Source organism: Giraffa tippelskirchi, chromosome 1 (assembly GCF_054371585.1).
Source record: "Giraffa tippelskirchi isolate mGirTip1 chromosome 1, T2T-mGirTip1v1.2.pri, whole genome shotgun sequence".
NCBI classification, from domain to species: Eukaryota; Metazoa; Chordata; class Mammalia; order Artiodactyla; family Giraffidae; genus Giraffa; species Giraffa tippelskirchi.
Genome location: NC_137275.1, coordinates 202,329,721 through 202,350,234, shown reverse-complemented (window position 1 = coordinate 202,350,234; position 20,514 = coordinate 202,329,721). Strand labels below are relative to the sequence as shown.

The 20,514-nt window shown below is 40.1% G+C and overlaps 1 protein-coding gene and 1 long non-coding RNA gene across 10 annotated transcripts in view; one reads left to right on the top strand and one right to left on the bottom strand.

Moving 5' to 3' along the window:
- AUH (AU RNA binding methylglutaconyl-CoA hydratase) overlaps window positions 1–12,308 on the bottom strand; it is a 188,897-nt gene extending 176,589 nt beyond the window's left edge. For all 9 annotated transcript variants that reach the window (XM_081571572.1, XM_081571592.1, XM_081571581.1 and 6 more), the window contains exon 1: window positions 12,040–12,308. In XM_081571572.1, the coding sequence (XP_081427698.1) occupies window positions 12,040–12,301 (262 nt within the window). In that variant the 5' untranslated portion in view covers window positions 12,302–12,308. The remainder of the gene's footprint in view (window positions 1–12,039) is intronic.
- The window catches only part of LOC145538852 (uncharacterized), a 29,233-nt gene continuing 20,536 nt past the window's right edge, over window positions 11,818–20,514 (top strand). Inside the window, exons 1-3 of the long non-coding RNA XR_014077288.1 lie at window positions 11,818–11,919; window positions 12,059–13,189; window positions 16,304–16,349. This is a non-coding gene — a long non-coding RNA (uncharacterized LOC145538852). The remainder of the gene's footprint in view (window positions 11,920–12,058; window positions 13,190–16,303; window positions 16,350–20,514) is intronic.

Genomic DNA, 20,514 nt, shown 5'->3' with positions numbered 1-20,514 from the left:
AATGGGATGAGGAGGAAGTGACTAAGAAGCATGGCTTTGTTTTGAAAGCAATTTGAAGGGAATTAAGACAGTGGTGATGGTTGTAAACATGGAATAACCTAAAAACTACTGGATGTACACCTTTAAAAATTAAAATGGTCAATTTTATATTATGTGAATTTCATCTACATAGACAAAAAAAAAAAAAAAGTATAGCAGAGGATACTAAACAAGATGCTACTCCAGAGATCCAGGTGAGAGATCACATAGGCTGTGGAGCAGAGATGGAAAGTAGACTGCTTCTAAAGATATACTGAAGGTAGTACCAACATAAATATTATCAATAACATTACAAACTCTGTTTATATTCAATCTCTAGATAAAGCACCAGGTCAATCTCCAGATAAAGCACTGGATAAGAGAACAAGATGCAACTATCAAAAGTTCTGATGATATAAACTAAGGTTACAAATGACAGAAATTGTACAGTTAGAAGATTAAAGATGTAGAACAGCAACCAGTTTTTGATCTTACACCAAAAAAATTTCAGATACTGTCTATATAAATAATTATGTAGGTAACACAACAGAAGTGAATAAAATTATCATTCACAACAAGGACTCAAAATATAAACTCTTCACTTTTGATAAAAGGGTTTGAAAGTGAAGAGGTAGCACCCTTCCATGGTGCTTTTTTGTTTCTGAACTTTACCAATGAGCACATATGCTACTTTAGAATTTTATAAACCTCAATAATTTAACTATCTTTAATACCAAATCACATGTAATATTCAAAGTATTGAAAACTAGTGAACAGAATACTTTTGATAAACCATATATAATTCAGGCTCCTTAAAATACTATAAAAGTAGTGAGAACTTACACTAAAAATATAATGAACTAACCCAGAAATCTTTCAAGTGAATACAAAGAGAATATGCAGCAATTTTTATAATATCCAAATTTTAGAAACATTAGAAAATCATTAACAGATGATGATTATAAACCTAGAAAATCCAAATCAAATAAAAACCTACTGCAAACAAAAGCATATTTGAAACACATGAAATTAATATATCCAGAAACAATAGCCTTCTTATAAAGAGAAATAGAGAAACAGAAGGAGAAAGGAAACCACTTAGAAGATGCATTGAAACAAATTATTTCATTTTTATGAACCAGACAAGGAGCAGGATGACCTGGGATCCACGTAACACAAATGTGCAAACCCTACAGGTAGGCATTTTTTAAACTGTCCTTAAAAAAAAAAAAAAAGTAGAATTAAACAAATGGAAACATGTTTTTATGTTGAAAAAAATTATATAAATATTCTAATTTTAAATCCAACACAATGCCAATCCTACACAATAAAAATACTAATAAGCCTTTTTCTGAAATTCCACATGAACATTTCAAAACTCTTGCAGAAAAATAACCATGCAGGAAAAGGAATGAAAACAAAGAAAAAAAAAAAAAGAGTAAAGATGAAGGAGTGAGTACCTGGCCCTACGGAAACACAACACAGTTTTAATCATAAAATAATGGAGAACAACAACATCTACAGAGATCATAAAACAGAACAGAAAGACAGTATGGAAATTCAGCTTGTGATAAAAATGTCCTTCAAAACAGTGGAGTAAAGATGATTAAGCAGTGTTGGGACAACTGTATACGGACTTGGAAAAAGATAAAGCATCTGTATCTCATTGCCATGATAATTCTTTTATTTTTATCTTGGTGGTTTCAAAAAATGGTGATTTTCTATCATTCCTACCATTCTTCTACAAAAATATGTTCTTCCTTACCCCACTATTTTTGAGTAATCTCTATGGCTTCATGGATTCTTTATTCAAGGTGCTATATAATCCATTAACACTGTTCCATTAATTCATTAATGTTCAAATTACCCTAGATATGCTCAGTGAGAGCCTTATAAGGCTGTTCCCCGCCACAATCCTTTTACTATTTGAACACTTCCTTGCTTTCTGGCCCACAAAGATATTCCAGACTCACCTTTCATTTTCCCTGCTCCAGACCTGAAATCAGACATTTCTCCAAAAAGTCCTGGCTTCTTTCAATGGGGGAACAGTCTTTAGAAACCAAAATCTGGACATCAGCTTTGTTTATTGCTACCGTGGTATCATTTCATTTAGACAATTTTAGTGGTCAGAAAAGGAAATAAATGTAAATATATATACATACAATATACTTATGATTTTTATAAGTTTGTCCTGGTAACTAATTCAAATTCAATGCAACAAGTTTCTTCCTCACTTTCCCCCATTCCATATTTGCATCTTCTCTCTCCTTCTCTTCTCTTTTCATCACAATGAAGTCTAATTCCCAAGACCAACAGGTTTTCATTTGCTCTATTCTACAATAAAAGGAAAACAAACTCAGAACTATTAAGCCCAACTACTGCTAACAGTTCAGTTCAGTTCAGTTGCTCAGTCATGTCCGACTCTTTGCAACCCCATGAATCGCAGCACACCAGGCCTCCCTGTCCGTCACCAACTCCCAGAGTTTACTCAAACTGCTAACAACAGACTATTAAATAAATTTCAGTGTTCTTTTTGCCTTATAACTAAATGCTAACAACTTATTCCAAACAATAATGCAATAACGTATGTGGTGACTGTAGCTTACAGAAAAGTGTAAAGAATTGACAGCAATGGTATGGGAGGAAAGAAATGGGAACCTGCATTTATACCTTTGCCACTATGAAGTCATATAGTGTTACTAAAAGTAGATGCAGATTAGTTGTAAATATGTACTTCAAACAACATGGCAACCAATAAAATCTCTAAAAAGGGGTAACTGATAAGCTAAAAGAGGGAAGAAAACTGGCAGAAAATGAGTGAAAGTCAAAAAATGAAACAAAAAAACAAGGGCGATGAATAGAAAACAGTTACAAATACATAATAATCCAACTATTTCAATAATCAATTTAAGTATGAATGGTCTAAAGTATACTAATTAAAAGACAGATACTGTCAGAATGGATTAAAACAAGACCCAATCATATGAGATATAGAAGAAATCCACTTTAAATATAAAGACACACTGATTTAAAAAATCAAAAGGTGAAGAAAGATAATCAATGCTAACACTAAAAAAAGGGCCTAAAGGGCCTGCCAGGTGGCTCAGGGGTAAAGAAATCGCCTGCCAATGCAGGAGTCTTGGGTTCAATCCCTGGGTCGGGAAGATCAGTAGTAGGAAATGGCAACCCAATTAAGTATTCTTACCTGGAAAAATTCCACACAGAGGAGCCTGACAGGCTACAGTCCATGGGGTCACAAAAGTCAGACACAACTTAGTGACTAAACAACAACACCACTAATAAAACCTGGAGTGGTAACATTAATTTCAGAGAAAGCAGATCTCACAACAAAGAATACTCTGAGCAAGAAAAGGGGGTAATGTTGGAGGGGTCATTTTTCCAACATAATAACCCATGTGTATTCACTAAACAATAGAGCATAAATTTGCATGATTTAAAAACTGATAGAATTACAAGGAGAAATAAACAAATCCATCATTACACTTGCAAATTTCAACTCGCCTCTATCACTAATAGATACAGCAGGGAGAAAATCAATTAACGGTATACTTGAACTGAATACCAACAGAAAAATCAACTAAATCTAATTGAATACTATATCTAACTGAATATAGAATACTGCATCCAACAACAGCAGACTACCCATTGTTCCCAAGGTCATATGGATATTCAATATGACAGACCATATTATGGGCCAAAAACACACTGTAACAAATTTAAAATAGAAATCATACTGAAGTACGCTCCTAAATAACGATGGAAATAAACCCTAGGAATCAGTAACAGAAACACAGTTGGAAAACTTCAGAACACTTGGAGATTAAATAAGGTACTTCTAAGTAAAATATAAGTAAAAGAAGAAATCTAGAGAGAAATTTAAAATATTTCTAACTAAATGAAACTGAAAATACAACTTACCAAAATATGTGTCCCCATTCCCGCTTAGGAAACATCACTACGAACAAAGCTAGCGGAGGTGATGGAATTCCAGTTGAGCTATTTCAAATCCTAAAAGATGATGCTGTGAAAGTGCTGCACTCAATATGTCAGCAAATTTGGAAAATTCAGCAGTGGCCACAGGACTGGGAAAGGTCAGTTCTCATTTCAATCCCTAAGAAAGGCAATGCCAAAGAATGCTCAAACTACCTCACAACTGCACTCAACTCACATGTTAGTCAAGTAATGCTTAAAATTCTCCAAGCCAGGCTTCAGCAATACGTGAACTGTGAAGTTCCAGATGTTCAAGCTGGTTTTAGAAAAGGCAGAGGAACCATAGATCAAATTGCCAACATCCAATGGATCATTGAAAAAGCAAGACAGTTCCAGAAAAACAGCTATTTCTGCTTTATTGACTATGCCAAAGCCTTTGACTGTGTGGATCACAATAAACTGTGGAAAATTCTTAAAGAGATGGGAATACCAGACCATCTGACCTGCCTCGAGAAACCTGTATTCAGATCAGGAAGTAACAGTTAGAACTGGACATGGAACAACAGACTGGTTCCAAATAGGAAAAGGAGTACATCAAGGCTGTATATTGTCACCCTGCTTATTTAACTTATTTGCAGAGTATATCATGAGAAACACTGGGCTGGAAGAAGCACAAGCTGGAATCAAGATTGCCAGGAGAAATATCAATAACCTCAGATATGCAGATGACAACACCCTTATGGCAGAAAGTGAAGAAGAACTAAAGAGCCTCTTGATGAAAGTGAAAGAGGAGAGTGAAAAAGTTGGCTTAAAGCTAAACATTCAGAAAACTAAGATCATGGCATCCAGTCCCATCACTTCATGGCAAATACATGGGGAAACAGTGGAAACAGTGGCTGACTTTATTTTGGGGGGCTCCAAAATCACTGCAGATGGTGACTGCAGCCATGAAATTAAAAGACGCTTACTCCTTGGAAGGAAAGTTATGACCAACCTAGACAGCATATTAAAAAGCAGAGACATTACTTTGTCAACAAAGGTCCATCTAGTCAAGGCTATGGTTTTTCCAGTGCTCATGTATGGATGTGAGAATTGAACTATAAAGAAAGCTGAGTGCAGAAGAATTGACGCTTTTGAACTGTGGTGTTGGAGAAGACTCTTGAGAGTCCCTTGGACTGCAAGGAGATCCAACCAGTCCATCCTAAAGGAGATCAGTCCTGGGTGTTCATTTGAAGGACTCATGTTGAAGATGAAACTCCAATACTTTGGCCACCTGATGCGAAGAGCTGACTCATCTGAAAAGACCCTGATGCTGAGAAAGATTGAGGGCAGGAGGAGAAGGGGACGACAGAGGATGAGACGGTTGTATGGTATCACTGACTCAACTGACATGAGTTTGGGTAACTCCGGGAGTTGGTGATGGACAGGGAGGCCTGGCATGCTGCGGTTCATGGGGTCACAAAGTGTCAGACATGACTGAACTACTGAACTGAAAATATGTGTGACACAGCAAAAGCAGTGCTTAGAGGAAAACTGATAATACTGACGCACTTAGTAAGAAATGTCTACAACTGGAAATCTACGCTTCTACCTTAAGCAACTAGAAAACAAACAACAAATTAAATCTAAAGTAAGTGAAGGAAAATAATTAAAAATCAGAAGAAATCAATGACATAAAAACAGAAAATCAGTAGAAAAGAAATCAGTCAAATCAAATCTTAGTTCTTTGAAAAGATCAATAAATCGATAAACCTCTAGCCAGGCTAGCCATGGGAGAGAGAGAAAGAAAGAAAACAAACTACCAATAACAGAAATCTTTTGAAAGAAAATACAAACTACTAACATGAGAAATTCATCGCAACTGAATCTCACTGATATAAGCATAATAAAGAAGCATTATGAACAACTATATGCCAACAAATTTGCTAACTTATATGAAATAAACCCACTTCCTTGAAAGGCACAATCTACCAGGATAAGAATGAGATAAGTCAAATAGGCCTACATCTATTAAAGAAATGTCATTAACAATTAATAAGCTTCTAAAACAGAAAACATCAGGTGCAGATAGTTTCACTTGTAATTCTACCACAACATTCAAAGAAAAAAATGATATAATTTCTCTACAATCTCTTCCAGAAAATAGAAGCAGAAGGGGCACTTCCTTGCTCATTCTATGAAGCAAGCATTTCCCTTATACCAAAACCAGACAAAGATATACCAAGAATGGAAAACTAAAGACCCCTTTCATGAACATAAATGCAAAAATCCTCAATAAACTGTTACCAAATTAAATGCAGCAACGTATAAAAATAATTACACCCCAAAATCAAGTGGGATTTATTCCAGGTGTGCAAGACTGGTTCAATATTTGAAAATCAATTAACATAATCAATCATATAATAGGATTAACAAGAAAAATCGTACAATCATGTCAATAGATGCAGAAAAAAGAACTGGACAAAATTCAACCAGATAAGGGCTTCCCTCATAGTTCAGTTGTTAAAGAATCCACCTGCAATGCAGGAGACTCTGGTTCAATTCCTGGGTCAGGAAGATCTGCTGGGGAATGGATAGGCTACACACTCCAGTATGCTTGGGCTTCCCTTGTGGTTCAGCTGGTAAAGAATCCGCCTGCAATGTGGGAGATCTGGGTTCGATCCCTGGGTTGGGAAGATCCCCTGGAGAAGGGAAAGGCTACCCACTCCAGTATTCTGGCCTGGAAAATTCCATGGACTGTATAGTCCATGGGGTTGCAAAGAGTCAGACATGACTGAGCAAATTTCACTAACTTTCACCCAGATAAAAACACTTATAAGTATGAATAGACAGAGGTTCCTTCAACCTGATAAAGGACATCTACCAAAAACCCACAGCTAATATCATACTTAATGGTGAAAGAATGAATGCTTTCACCACATATATCAGGAAAAAGACTCGGATGTCTATTCTTGATACTTTTATTCTACACTGTAATGGAGGCTCAAGGAAGGAGATTACACAAGAGAAAGAAATAATAGGTATCCAGATTGGAAAAGAATAAGTAAAATTTCTTCTATGTGCAGATGACATGGATCTTGTATATATATAAATATTAAGAAACCACTCAAAAACTATGAGAATAAATAAGTAAGTTCAGCAGAGTTGCATGATACAAGATCAACATACAAAAACAACTGTATTACTGTAGGACAGCAATGAGCAATCTGAAAACTAAGAAAAACAATTCCATTTATAGAAGCATCCAAAAAGAATGAAACAGTTAGAAATAAATTTAACAAAAATCGCGCAAGACTTATACACTGAAAAAATACAAAACATTGCTGAGTGAAAAAATATTCCATGTTCATGGAATGCTAAATTTAACAATGTTTGAAATGCAATATTCCCCAAATCGATCTACCTATTCAATGCAATGCCTATCAAAATCCCAACTGACTTGACTTTCTTGAAAAAAACTGAGAATTCTCTAGAGATTCTTTGATATTCAACAACATAAATAAATAAATCATTGGTCAGTTGTTGGTTTACTGGCTAAGTCATGTCCAACTCTTGCAAGTCCATGGACTGTAGCCTGCCAGACTCCTCTGTCCATGAAAATTGTACTATACCATAATTAAAAACCTAGGTTCTTCAAAATTAACAAGGATGAAAAGACAACCCATAGAACAGGAGAAAATAAGTTATATATCTGAATAGGGACTTGTATCCAGAACATATAAAGAACACTTACAATTCAACAACAAAAGAACAACCCCATTAAAAAGAATTTGAGAAGACATTTCTCTAAAGAAGATATACACATGGACAATAGGCACGTGAAAAGATACTCATACTCAACATATTTAACCATCAGGGAAGTCCAAATCAAAGCCACACTGAGATATCACTTCACAACACACACAGTGGCTATAATCAAAACCCTAAATATTGGTCATGATATGAAGAAATTAGGACCCTTACACTTTGCTGGTGGGAATGGAAAATGCTGCAGGCACTTTGGAAAACTGGCAGTTCCCCAAAATGTTAATCATAAAATTACAATCGCTATAGGGTCCAGCAATTGCACTCCCAAGTGGAAATAAAAAAGGGTATCCATAAAAATTTATACAGAATGTTCTAAGCAGCACTGTTCACAAGATCCAAGAAGTGGAAATGATTCAAATGTACATCAATAATGAACAGACAAAAAAAATCCAAACAATGGAATACTATTCAGTCATCAAAAGAAATGAAGCACTGATACACGCCACAACATAAGAGAAACTTGAAAGCATAGTGCCAAGTGAAAAAGCCATAAATAACCACATATGATTTCTTTACGTGAAATGTCCAAAGTAGGAAAATCTACTGGTTGGAGGGAGTTTCAAGAGGGAGGGGACATATACGTACCTATAGATGATTCATGTTGATGCATGGCAGAAACCAACACAATATTGTAAAGCAATCATCCTCCAATTAAAAATAAATAATTTTTTTAAAAAACCAAAATAAAATATGTTGTTGAAAAAAAATCTTTTTAGACAGAAAGTAGATGACAAATGGGTCTTAGTTTGGGGGAAAAGGGAGTACTGAAAATGGGGAGTCACCGTTAAAGAAAACATGGTTTCTTTCTAGAGTGATAAAAATGTTCTAAAATTGGATCATGCTGATGGTTGCATAACTGTATAAATATACTAAAAACAATTGTACACTTTTAATTTTATAATGTGAATTATCTCAATAAAAATTTTAAAAGATATGTGTCTATCTAAATCAAGAACTTTATTGAGACAGAATTCACACACCATAAAATATATGAAAATACACTTTTTGAAACATTAGAAAAACATGAAAGGAATCATCCTGTTAAAGCAATGGAATACAAGCTAGCTGAACTCTGCAACAACCCACTTGAGAGATGTTACAGGCTTGGAGAAGAATAGTGCTGGTAAAGAACATGGAGAAAAGTGGAAGGACTACAAAGACACTCCAGAAGATGTGAATGAATGAGGAAGGAGCAGGTATTAAGAATAACTTGCATTATGCATTTGCTTATTTGTTCTCTTTCTGCCAGAAGTTGGTACAAAGTTCAGAAAACTATTTTTAAATTGGGTCACAATTACAAGTAGAAGCCTGTTGGACTGGGAGGAGGTTGGTAGGGACAGGAGACAGGTCATTCCAGAAGGTGTGTGCAGAAGCACTGACATGTAAGAGAAGGAAAAGGTAAGGCTTAGGTGCAGCAGAAAGGAGATGAATGATCTGTAAATATCTGCAGCTGTGAGAGCTTGCAGACATTAGAGACCGCTAGAGGTTTCTACGGAGAAGGCAATGGCAACCCACTCCAGTACTCTTGCCTGGAAAATCCCATGGACAGAGGAGCCTGGTAGGCTGCAGTCCATGGGGTCACGAACAGTCGGACACAACTGAGCGACTTCACTTTCACTTTTCACTTTCATACATTGGAGAAGGAAATGGCAACCCACTCCAGTATTCTTGCCTGGAGAATCCCAGGGACAGCGGAGCCTGGTGGGCTGCCGTCTATGGGGTCGCACAGAGTTAGACACAACTGAAGTGACTTAGCAGCAGCAGCAGCAGAGGTTTCTAACTGAACAGAGATGCAACCTTGTTTGGCCTTGAAAAAATAACTCCAGCACAAAAGCAAAGAATAAACCAGGAAAGAGAGTGACTGGAGACCTATAATAGAGGCCACTGCAGGAAACCAGGAGAGACCTTTGTAAACCATAACCAGTACCACTGCTCTAAACGCTGAGTAGGCTGGACAAGAATGCAAGAAATAACGACTGAAGAAAGCTGGTGTCTAACTGAGCTTCCACAACAGATTATAAATATGGAACTCAGAAAACCTCTGAGAGCTGATATATTCTGCACTTACCTACCTGCAGCAGCCTAACAAGGCCTACAGGGCAGAGAGCAGTCTGGGGCTCCTCTGACCCAGCTGAGTCATCATATTGCCTGCAGACTACTGAGAGGACAAAATTTTGGACTCGCCTCTAATGAGAAGCAAAGACACCACAGAGACTCCTTCACTTCCATCAGCCTTGCCATGATGTTTTTCTTTGCACTGCTTATTGCTGGTTTGACAGGAAGGCAAAGCATATATAATGTTAGACAAAACTAAGTTGTCACCTGGCCAATCCTGAAAGGAAGTGGGTCAATTTTCTTAAAAAACTGTATTTATTAATAGCTGATTTTTACATTTCAAGTGACTGAAAACATTCTGAATATATATACTCTGATTTCTTTCCCTTGATCCAGCTGAAACCTAACTGAAGGACTTTTCAGAAATTTTATGAAAATTTATTTTCAGTGTGCATTACTTAGGTTAAAAAAATACAGAATATGGTGCATATTACTAGCTGTACCTGCAATGCTTTTGTATCTCATGTACTGTTGGTACACCTAATGTAACTGAAATCCTGACAAGACTAAGCTTACCCAAAAGATGGGAGGACTCACAGCTCCAGTCACTCCAGTGCTAATCTACTTTCCAGTTGAATTTCTCAGTAGTCTGCCTGTCATGCCATACTACAACCACACTTGCCCTATGTCATTTCCCCAGAACACCATACACGTTCATATGCCATGCCTTTAACCATGCTCTTCTGTCAGGAATAATAAATAAATGAAATAACTCATCATATACTTCAGAGCACCCACTGAGAGCTAGATTGATACTTACTGGGCAATTAACATCACACTCCCATCTAGTCTCCACAGCAGTCATACAAAGTCAGTATTACTTTTTCTATATTACACATAAGAAAGTTGAAGCACAGAGAAGACTGCCTCAGTAATGTCAAATTCCATTGCAAGGAACGCCTTAGACGGCATATGCATCTGGCAAAATCCTAACTTGACCCTCAGAACCTCCCCTCTGGAATCTTCCAATCTCACCGAATATAGCTGATCATATGCCTCTTGCGGGTATTCCAACCCTTTGCTCTCATCAAGCCTTTCAAGTTAGCATAATCTTTTAATCACCAGTATCTTTCTCACTATACTAGGAGCTTAAAGATATCAATCATGACTTAACCGGTTTTGCACTTCTGTTTAACTGTTTAACAGATTATAGGTGCTCAATAACTACATGTCAAAATTCGAAGACTACCCTTCTGGCACACTGCTATTTCCACCTTTCGTGATCCATTTAGCTTCCCCCAACAAGGCAAGTGAAAGGAGCTGGGCTTTAACAGCATTCCTACCGACTGGCACACACCCTGGATCATAACCCTTCCTCCCACTGTATTATTTTGCTAAAGCATCTGTCTCCTCCCACTAAAGGAGCTCAAGGGCAACATCAATATCATCCCAATTGTGTCCCCCCTAGGCTTAGCAAAGGAACTGGAAAACCAAGAAAATACTCAAAATTGTCAACTGAAGTGAAATAGCCCACAAAACTATCTTTCTAAGATAAAATGAACAAACGGAAAAATTTTTTTTCAGATGAACAGCTTTAAATTAACGAATACTCAGAATAATAAAGTGCACTTCCACTGCAGCTTCTAAAACTCTCCCCTTCATAGCTGAGTTAACCGAAAGCAATTACAGACCAAGAACGAAATCTGGAAGCAAGTATCATTCACCCGTTTTATTAACCTTGGATCATCTAGAGATGAAAGCGTAAACTGCATTTCTGTCTTTGGCCAAGGGCCACTTTTGCAGGTAAGCTGTTCCGTAGTACATCTTTAGGCATGTGCTTAGTTGCTCAGTCGTGTCCGATTCTTTTCCACCTCAGGGACTGCAGCCCGCCAGGCTCCTCTGTCCATGGAATTCTCCAGGCAAGAATACTGGAGTGGGTTGCCATGCCCTCCTCCAGGGGATCTTCCCAACACAGGGATCGAACCCAGAGATCGAACCACGTCTTCCGCATTGCAGGCAGATTCTTTACCGTCTGAGCCACCAGGGAAGCCCTCTTCAGGCATGGAAAGCACTAAATAGCTGCAAAGCGTGAGTGGGGGAAGGGAGGACATCCCTCCTCGAGCCTCTCCGTAGACACTGACGTCAGCCCGAACACGCGACCTTGAGACCCTTTCCTAGGACCCACGGTCACCCGGTCACACCCCTCACCTCGGTTCTCCTCCTCCAGGTACCGCAGCCGCAGCTCGTCCTCAGACTTCACCTCTGCGCTGTAGCCCCTCTGCCAGGCCGTTCCCCCGGCCGCGGGCATCCAGCCCCGGGCCCATATCGTCGAGTCGACGCGCGGGCACGTCCAGGAGCCGGGCAGCCTCCACCTGGGGCCTAGCCGCGCACAGCAAGCGGCCACCAAGCGGGCACGGCCGGCCTGCAAAGTGCCCAAGGCCCCAGGTGCCGCAGCAGCCGCCACCGCCATGTTGTCTGTTTACGGCGTGGGCCCGCAGCTGCTGCCCCGCCCCCGTCGCGCGCTAGCCAGCCCCGCGCACGCTGCAGGGCACGCCCAGGCCCCGCCCCCGGCTCGCCCCGCCCAGCCACGCCCCCGGGGTCTCCTCCTGACAGGCTCAGACCGGGAATCCTCGCCCCGCCCAGCACCGATGACGGAAGTTTCCACAAGCTCAGGCCTCCCATGTCTGACACGAGGTGTACTAGCTTGTCCGCTCAAGGCAGCGGGAAAGTAATTCTCCAAGGCTGTGGAATATTTTTAGGGAAACAAGAATTCCTGGGAGAGAGCCCCCTCCCTGCACTCTCTGGGGTCCTGCTGCTGCTAAGTCACTTAAGTCGTGTCAGCCTCTGTGCGACCCCATAGACGGCAGCCCACCGGGCTCCCCAGTTCCAGGATTCTCCAGGCAGGAACACTGGAGTGGGTTGCCATTTCCTTCTCCAGTGCATGAAAGTGAAAGTGAAGTCGCTCAGTCGTGTCCGACTCTTAGCGACCCCATGGACTGCATCCTACCAGGCTCCTCCATCCATGGGATTTTCCAGGCAAGAGTCCTGGAGCGGGTTGCCAGTTCCTTCTCCCCTGGGGTCCTGAGTTAGCTGCAAAGGTAAACCGAAATGTTTGGTCTCAGGTTTGGCTGACAGGGTAGCAGCCCTTTTTGAGACTCCAGTTTTCTCATGTATGTAAAAGTCATGTTATTGTTGTTTAATCGCTAAGCCATGTCCGACTCTTTGCAACCCCATGGACTGTAGCGCACAGGCTCCTCTGTCTATGGGATTTCCCAGGCAAGAGTACTGGAATGGGTTGCCATTCCCTTCTCCAGGAGATCTTCCCCATCCAAGGATCAAACCTGCGTCTCCTGCATTGGTAAGCAAGTTCTTTACCACTGAGCCTCCAGGAAAGCCCCGTAAGAGTCGTGAGTTATCAGTTAAACGTGCCTGTAAACATAGGTGATTAGTACCATAGGGAGTTCAGGAAGGGCATGAAAACAGCCAATAAAAACAAGGGTTCTCAGCCTACTAACTCAAGCAGGTGGCACGACCCTTCCCAGAGTCCGGTCGTAATCTGGCGCCACCATTTTAACAGAGAGGCTCAGCTCAACCTTGTGCAGAGGTGGGATTTAGAGCACAGAGGCCTTTCCCTCAACCAGAAAGGCAGAATATCAACTTAAAATGTAGGTGCCCATCAAAGTGGTCTTCCCAGGTGGCACAGTGGTAAAGAATCCACCTGCCAATGCAAGAGACACAAGAGACTTGAGTTTGACCCCTGGGTCAAGAAGATCCCCTGAAGCAGAAAATGGCAACCCTCTCCTGTATTCTTGTCTGAAAAATTCCATGGACAGAGGAGCCTGGCGAGATACAGTCCATGGGGTGGCAGAGTCAAACACGACTGAAGTGACTTAGCAGGCACGCCTCCAATGTTAGACCCTCAGCTTTATACAAAGTAAAAAGATAAAGCCAACTGGGTTCCATTTTTGTGTCTGCTGTGAGAATGTCGCTGAGGGCATCTTTTACTCTATCTTCTGTAAAGTAACACTTTTGCAGTCTCTTGAAGTTGAATACAAGGAAAAACTGCTTCCTCTGGTATCTTTCCCCTTCTTATAATCATGTTCACTTCTTCTGCTGAGAAACTCAGAATTTAATTTACAGCTCAACTACTACAATGCTTGTAATTATTTACTGTTTAAACTATTTACTGTATAAATGTTTATCAAATACTAATTTTAATATTATTTAATCAATAGCTAATTAAATATCTATTTACTATCCTGGTAGGCTACAGACCATGGGGTCACAGAGAGTCAGACACGACTGAGTGACTTCACTTTCACTTTCACTTTACTGTTCTTTTATATTAGTTGCTAATTGTTTTGGTATCTTTATATTATAAACTCAAGTAGATTGTAAACTCAAGTAAAGGAGTTACAGAACACCTGACAGTACTATTTGAAATAATACAATTTCAGAAAATACTTGTGATTGATTAGGACAACTGCAGAAGGCTAATCATAGATTGTTTGTGTTATATTAGAAATCGGAGTAGGGACCTCCCTGGTGGCACAGTGGATAAGAATCCGTCTGCTAATGCAGGGGACACAGGTTCGATCCCTGGTCTGGGAAGATTCCACATGCACCAGAGCAACTAAACCTGGGTGCCACAACCACTGAGCCTGTGCTTCAGGGCCCGTGAGCCCCAACTACTGAAGCCTGCCCACCCTAGAGCATACCCGCCTCAACTACTGAGCCCATGTGCTGCAACTACTGAAGCCCACGTACCTAGAGATAGTCCTCCACAAAAAGAGAAGCCACTGCAATGAGAAGCCCAAGCACACCAATGAAGACTAGCCTCCGCTCACTGCAACTAGCAAAAACCCATGCAAAGTAATGAAGACCCAGCACAGCCTAAATAAATAAATAAAATTTAAAAAGAAATCCGAGTAAAATGGATGGCCTACGGCTTTGATGAGTACAGAACCAGTTGAGAAAATACCATTTGGGAATACATGCTTCTTCCCTAAATGTTGTGACTCTGGTCCTTATTGAAAGGAGTCATGGGGATATCCCCATTTGTAAAGAAAATTGATTCTTAAAAATTAATGCAAATAACAAATATCACCATGACCATGACAACCTGTCAGGGGTGACAACTAATACGTTGTTGCTATTTAGTCACTACGTTGTGTCCCACTCTTTTGTGACCCCGTGGACTGTAGCCCTCCAGGTTCCTCTGTCCAGGGGATTTCCCAGGCAAGAACACTGGAGTGGGTTGACATTGCTTTCTCCAGGAGATCTTCCTGACCCAGGGATCAAACCTGTGTCTCCCACATCGGCAGGCGAGTTCTTTACCACTGAACCACCAGGGAATCCCCAGACAATTAATATAGTATTGCCAAATATCAAGTCAGACAGACATGACTTTGGATCCTGTCTCCACATTGCTTTCCTTTGAGACACTCAGGCGTTATTTAAATAATCCATGCTTTCATTTCTTCATTTGCAATATAGCTAGTATGATACCTATTTCACCTCACAAATTCTTTTACTTTAATTTCTTCATCTATAGAATGGGAAGGATTATGTCCATTTTATAGGATTAATAACATAAGTATGTGTGGAAGTTAATAAAAGGAAATCTCAACTAAAATCAGCCTGAAAGGCCTAGGGAGGGAGTTCTCACACCCTACCATTCATTGTCAATTACCCCAAAAAGGAAGAGGACAATTACCCCAACAGGAAGCGGATCAGTTACTTACCCCAGGAAGTAATCTGCACTCACAAACAGGAAATACAACCACTTTACTAACTCCAAGGGAGGAAGAAAAATTTCCTTCTTGCCCAACAAGTCAAGCCAATGGAAAACACCACAGCTCAGCCAGTGAGGAGAAGGAAGCATCGCCTCAATTTTTATTGTCCTGCAATGAAATTTTATTTTTTCTTTGCTGATAATGTCTTTTCCTTGTCCTGCCATCTTTACTATAAAAACCTTCTTTGCCGTGTAACCTCTCGGAGTAGCTCTTTGTTTGCCAGATGAGATGCTGTCCAATTCATGAATCATTTTATAAAGCCAATTAGATCTTCAAATTTACTCAGTTAAATTTTGTTTTTTTTTTTAATAGATCATGTCCATTTAATAGGACTGATGGGATAAGTATGTAAAGCTCTTGACAGGGAAATGGGATAATAATAGATAAAGTTAACCACCATTTATCAGCCTCTTTTTTTAGTCCATTCCAGATTTTAGATATGTTATTTAATGTCCAGAAAGCTTCCAAGTTGGTATTATTATTCCATTTTGCAGATGAGGACAGTGAGATTAAGTTACTTACCAAACTTTATGGCTAATAAGTCATGAAGCTGGAATTGGAACCCTAATATATATAACCTCAGTCCCCATGTTCTTAATCACTGTTTTGTACAGCCCCTTAATAATGTTAAGGTGTCCAGTAAAATTTAATTTCTTTTGGTTCCTTCTACTTTTCAGAAAAAGATGTGCTCTGGGAATGATGAATATCAGTTGGAAGATAAAGGTAAGGCTAGTGTTGCTATATTCTGTTAATACTACAACTACTATCATTATGTACTTAGTCACCCAGTTGTGTCTGACTGTTTGTGACCCTATGGATTCCAGGTTCCTCTGGACAAGGGATTTTCCAGGCAAGAATACTGGAGTGGGTTGCCATTTCCTCCTCCAGAAATTACTATCATTGGTTTACAGCATTTGTGAACTTGCCACTAGGTAGCTCTCATCTAACAGTCTTTTTTATTTCTCCACATTCTGACATTTTTCTAATGTTTACTTCTTTGTTCAGTTACTAAGTCATGTCCAACTCTTTGCAACCTTATGGACTGCAGCACGCCAGGCTTCTCTGTCATTCAGTATTTCCTGGAGTTTGCTCAAACTCATGTCCACTGAGTCAGTGATGCCATCCAAATATCTCAAACTCTGTCACCCACTTCTCCTCCTGCCCTCAACCTTTCCCAGCATCAAGGTCTAAGCATCAGTTCTTCAGCACTCAGCCTTCTTTATGGTCCACCTCTCACATCCGTACGACTCCTGGAAAAACCATAGCTTTGACTGTATGGACCTTTGTTGGCAAAGTGATTCTCTGCTTTTTAGTATTCAGTCTAGGATTGTCATAGATTTTCTTCAAAGAAGCAAGTGTCTTTTAATTTCATGGCTGAAGTCACCATCCACAGTAATTTTGGAACCCGAGAAAATAAAATCTGTCACCATTTCCACTTTTTCCCCATCTATTTGCCATGAAGGGATGGAATCCTTCTATGGTCTTATGTTTTGAATGTTGAGTTTTAAGCAAGATTTTTCACTCTCCTCTTTCACTTTCATCAAGAGGCTCTTCCGTTCCTCTTCACTTTCTGTCATTAGAATAGTATCATCGCCATATCTGACATTATTGATATTCCTCCCAGCAATATTGATTCTAGCTTGTGATTCATCCAGCCCAGAATTTCCCATGCTGTACTCTGCACAGAAGTTAAATAAGCAGGGTGACAATATACACCCTTGATGTACTCCTTTCCCAATTTTGAACCGGTCCATTGTTTCATGTCCAGTTCTAACTGTTGCTTCTTGATCTGCATACAGGTTTCTCAGAAGACAAGTAAAGCATCTGGTATTCCCATCTCTTTAAGAATTTTCCAGTTTGTTTTGATCCACACAGTCAAAGGCTTTAGCATAGTCAATGAAGCAGAAGATGTTTTTCTGTAATTCCCTTGCTTTTTCTATGATCTAGCAGATGCTGGCAATTTGATGTTTGGTTCCTCTGCCTTTTCTAAATTCAGCTTGTACATCTGGAAGTTTTCAGTTCACATACTGTTGAAGCCTAGCTTGAAGGATGTTGAGCATTACTTTGCTAGCATGTGAAATAAGTGCAATTGTGCGGTAGTTTGAACATCCTTTGGCATTGCCCTTCTTTGGGACTGGAATGAAAACTGACCTTTTCCAGTTCTGTGGCCACTGCTAAATTAGAAAGTGAAGCTGCTCACTCATGTCCGACTCTTTGCAACCCCATGGACTGTAGCCTGCCAGGCTCCTCTGTCCATGGGATTTTCTAGGCAAGAGTACTGGAGTGGGTTTCCATTTCCTTCTCCAGGGTATCTTCCCAACCCAGGGATCGAACTCAGGTCTCCCACATTGCAGGCAGATGCTTTACCATCTGTTGGAGAAGGAAATGGCAACCCACTCCAGTGTTCTTGCCTGGAGAATCCCAGGGACGGGGGAGCCTGGTAGGCTGCCATCTATGGGGTCGCACAGAGTCGGACACGACTGAAGCGACTTAGCAGCAGCAGCTTTACCATCTGAGCCAAAGCATGTAATAAATATCCATGAATCCTCACTGGTATAAATTAATGATTAAATAAATAAATGGGAGAGAAGAGGCATATCTCCCAAGCAAAAGAATTTCAAATAATCTGTGTAGACACTCTGCCCTCAAGGAGGGTGTGCATTACTCTCCATTACTTAATGTTGGCTGCATGCAGTAACTTCTTCCAAAGAGTACAGTGTAGAAAGGGGAATAGAAAGACTAATTTTACAGTGGAAAAACCTGACAGACCCCACCACAGCCAAGGGATCAAGGTTAAAATCAATAGCAGTAAGCCATATTGACAGAATTAATATGTACCCTTGATATGGTATAATGAGAATGGCATCTTCCCTCCATGGTCTTCCTCCCAAAACCCATAACCACATACTAATTGTGATAAAAAAAAAAAAAAAGTCAGACAAATCCCAATTGAGGGACATTCTCCGAGATACCTAACCAATACTTAAAACTGTAAAAATAATCAAAAATAAGTCTGAAAAACTGTCACAGCCAAGAGGAACCTAAGGAGACATGATGACTAAATGGAATATGGAATCCTGGCTGGATCCTGCAACATGAAATGAACATTAGGTAAAAATTAAGGGAATCCAGATAAAGTATAGTGTTTACTTGACAATAACATGTCAATATAGGTTCATTGGTTGTAACAAATGTACCATACTAAAGTAGGACGTTAATAACAGGAGAAACTCAGAGTAGGGTATATAGGAACTATCTGTTCTGTTATCGATTTTTCTGTAAGTCTAAAACTGTTGTAACATTTTTTTAATTACCAAGACAAAATAAAAAATAGATGCCTCAGTCCACCTGGACCCTAATTCAAAACCAATAAGTCTGTGCTGCTCTAAACTGAGCTGGAAGTCTATCCTGGTCCCTTGGTCTTGGACACTTCTGGAATACCTCCATGCTTCTCACCCAGCCTTCTCCTCTATGCCACCGGTTTGTCTTTCCCTGCCCCTTGGATCCTTTGAAGTTCCCTTCCTGCATCACGTTCTCCCAGACAGACCCAGGGAAAGCTTAAATGATGCCGTCCCCACTAGACAATAAATCTCTGCTTGGCTATTAGCATGTCTAGGATGCGAATTGGCATAAAACTCTAAGATTTGAAGGCCAATCCCATTACTCTTTACCTCTCTTAGCCCTCAAGGTTATAGTGTCTCTCTCTTATCTCTCAATCAGGTAAAAAGAGCTTCTGCTCTGTCAGAGTGTAACTGGAAAGCTGTGGTTGAGCCCATTCTCTTCAGGTCTTGGGGTTCTTGTGCTTTGTTCCTTAGACTCTTTCCCGGTAGGTAAGAATTTGATTCTGTCCTCTACATCAGTAAAGGAGTCTGCATGTGTATGCTCAGTCACTTCAGTTGTGTCCGACTCTTTGCTCCCCTGACCATGGAATTCTCCAGGCAAGAATACTGGAGTGGGTAGCCATTCCCTTCTCCAGGAGATCTTCCAGACCCAGGAATGGAACTAGAGTCTCCCACTCGCAGGCAGATTCTTCCCCACCAGAGAAGCCCAAAGGAGTCTAAAGAGAGTTTATTAGTCAACTTGGATTGCTATAGCAAATACCACAAACTGGGCTAGAAGTCCAATATCAAAGTGTCCAGAGATTTGGTCTCTTGTGAGTCCTCTCTCCTTGGTTTGCAGATGGTCACCTTATAACTATGTCCCCCTCTCCTCTGTATGTGTGCTTCCTTGATGTCTCTGCCTCTTCTTCTCTTAAGTCCTATAGAATTAGTGCCCCACCTTTTTGATGTTACTCATCTTCATTACCTCTCTAAGGGCCATATATCCAAATACAGTTTCATTAGAGGTTAGGTCTTCAACATATGAATTTGAGGAGACACAACTGAGTCTATAGCAGAGAGTCTTCTTCAGTTCCCTGTAACCAGCTCTGCTGATCTACATCCACCTACCCCACCTCCACAGCAGCATCCTTATTTTTAAGCTGAAAATACTTGAGATTTGACAGATGCAGAAAGGAGCTTTCTCAGAGCTTCCTTTATCTGACTCAGCAGGAGCTTCTGAGAAATGAGGCTGTCATAAATCCCATCTTGGAAGCGGGTCTACTTCCAGGAGAGAAATCAAAATAAACTACACTTACTGTAAATCCCTTCTTTGGGAAGTTTCACAGCCATGAAGAAGGAAAGACCACTCCACTCACACCTGCTGAAACAAACATTATCACAGATGTTCTTATCTTCAGTTTGGTTTTCTTAAAACCCATTTGTCTTGCCTAATGAAACCTTTTTGTTCTTCTCATACAAGTCTGCTCCCATTCCCCTTCTAAGTTAGATCTAAAGCCTCTAACTTTAACCATTTAGGAAGTTAACTACTTATTTGGTTAGTTCCTATA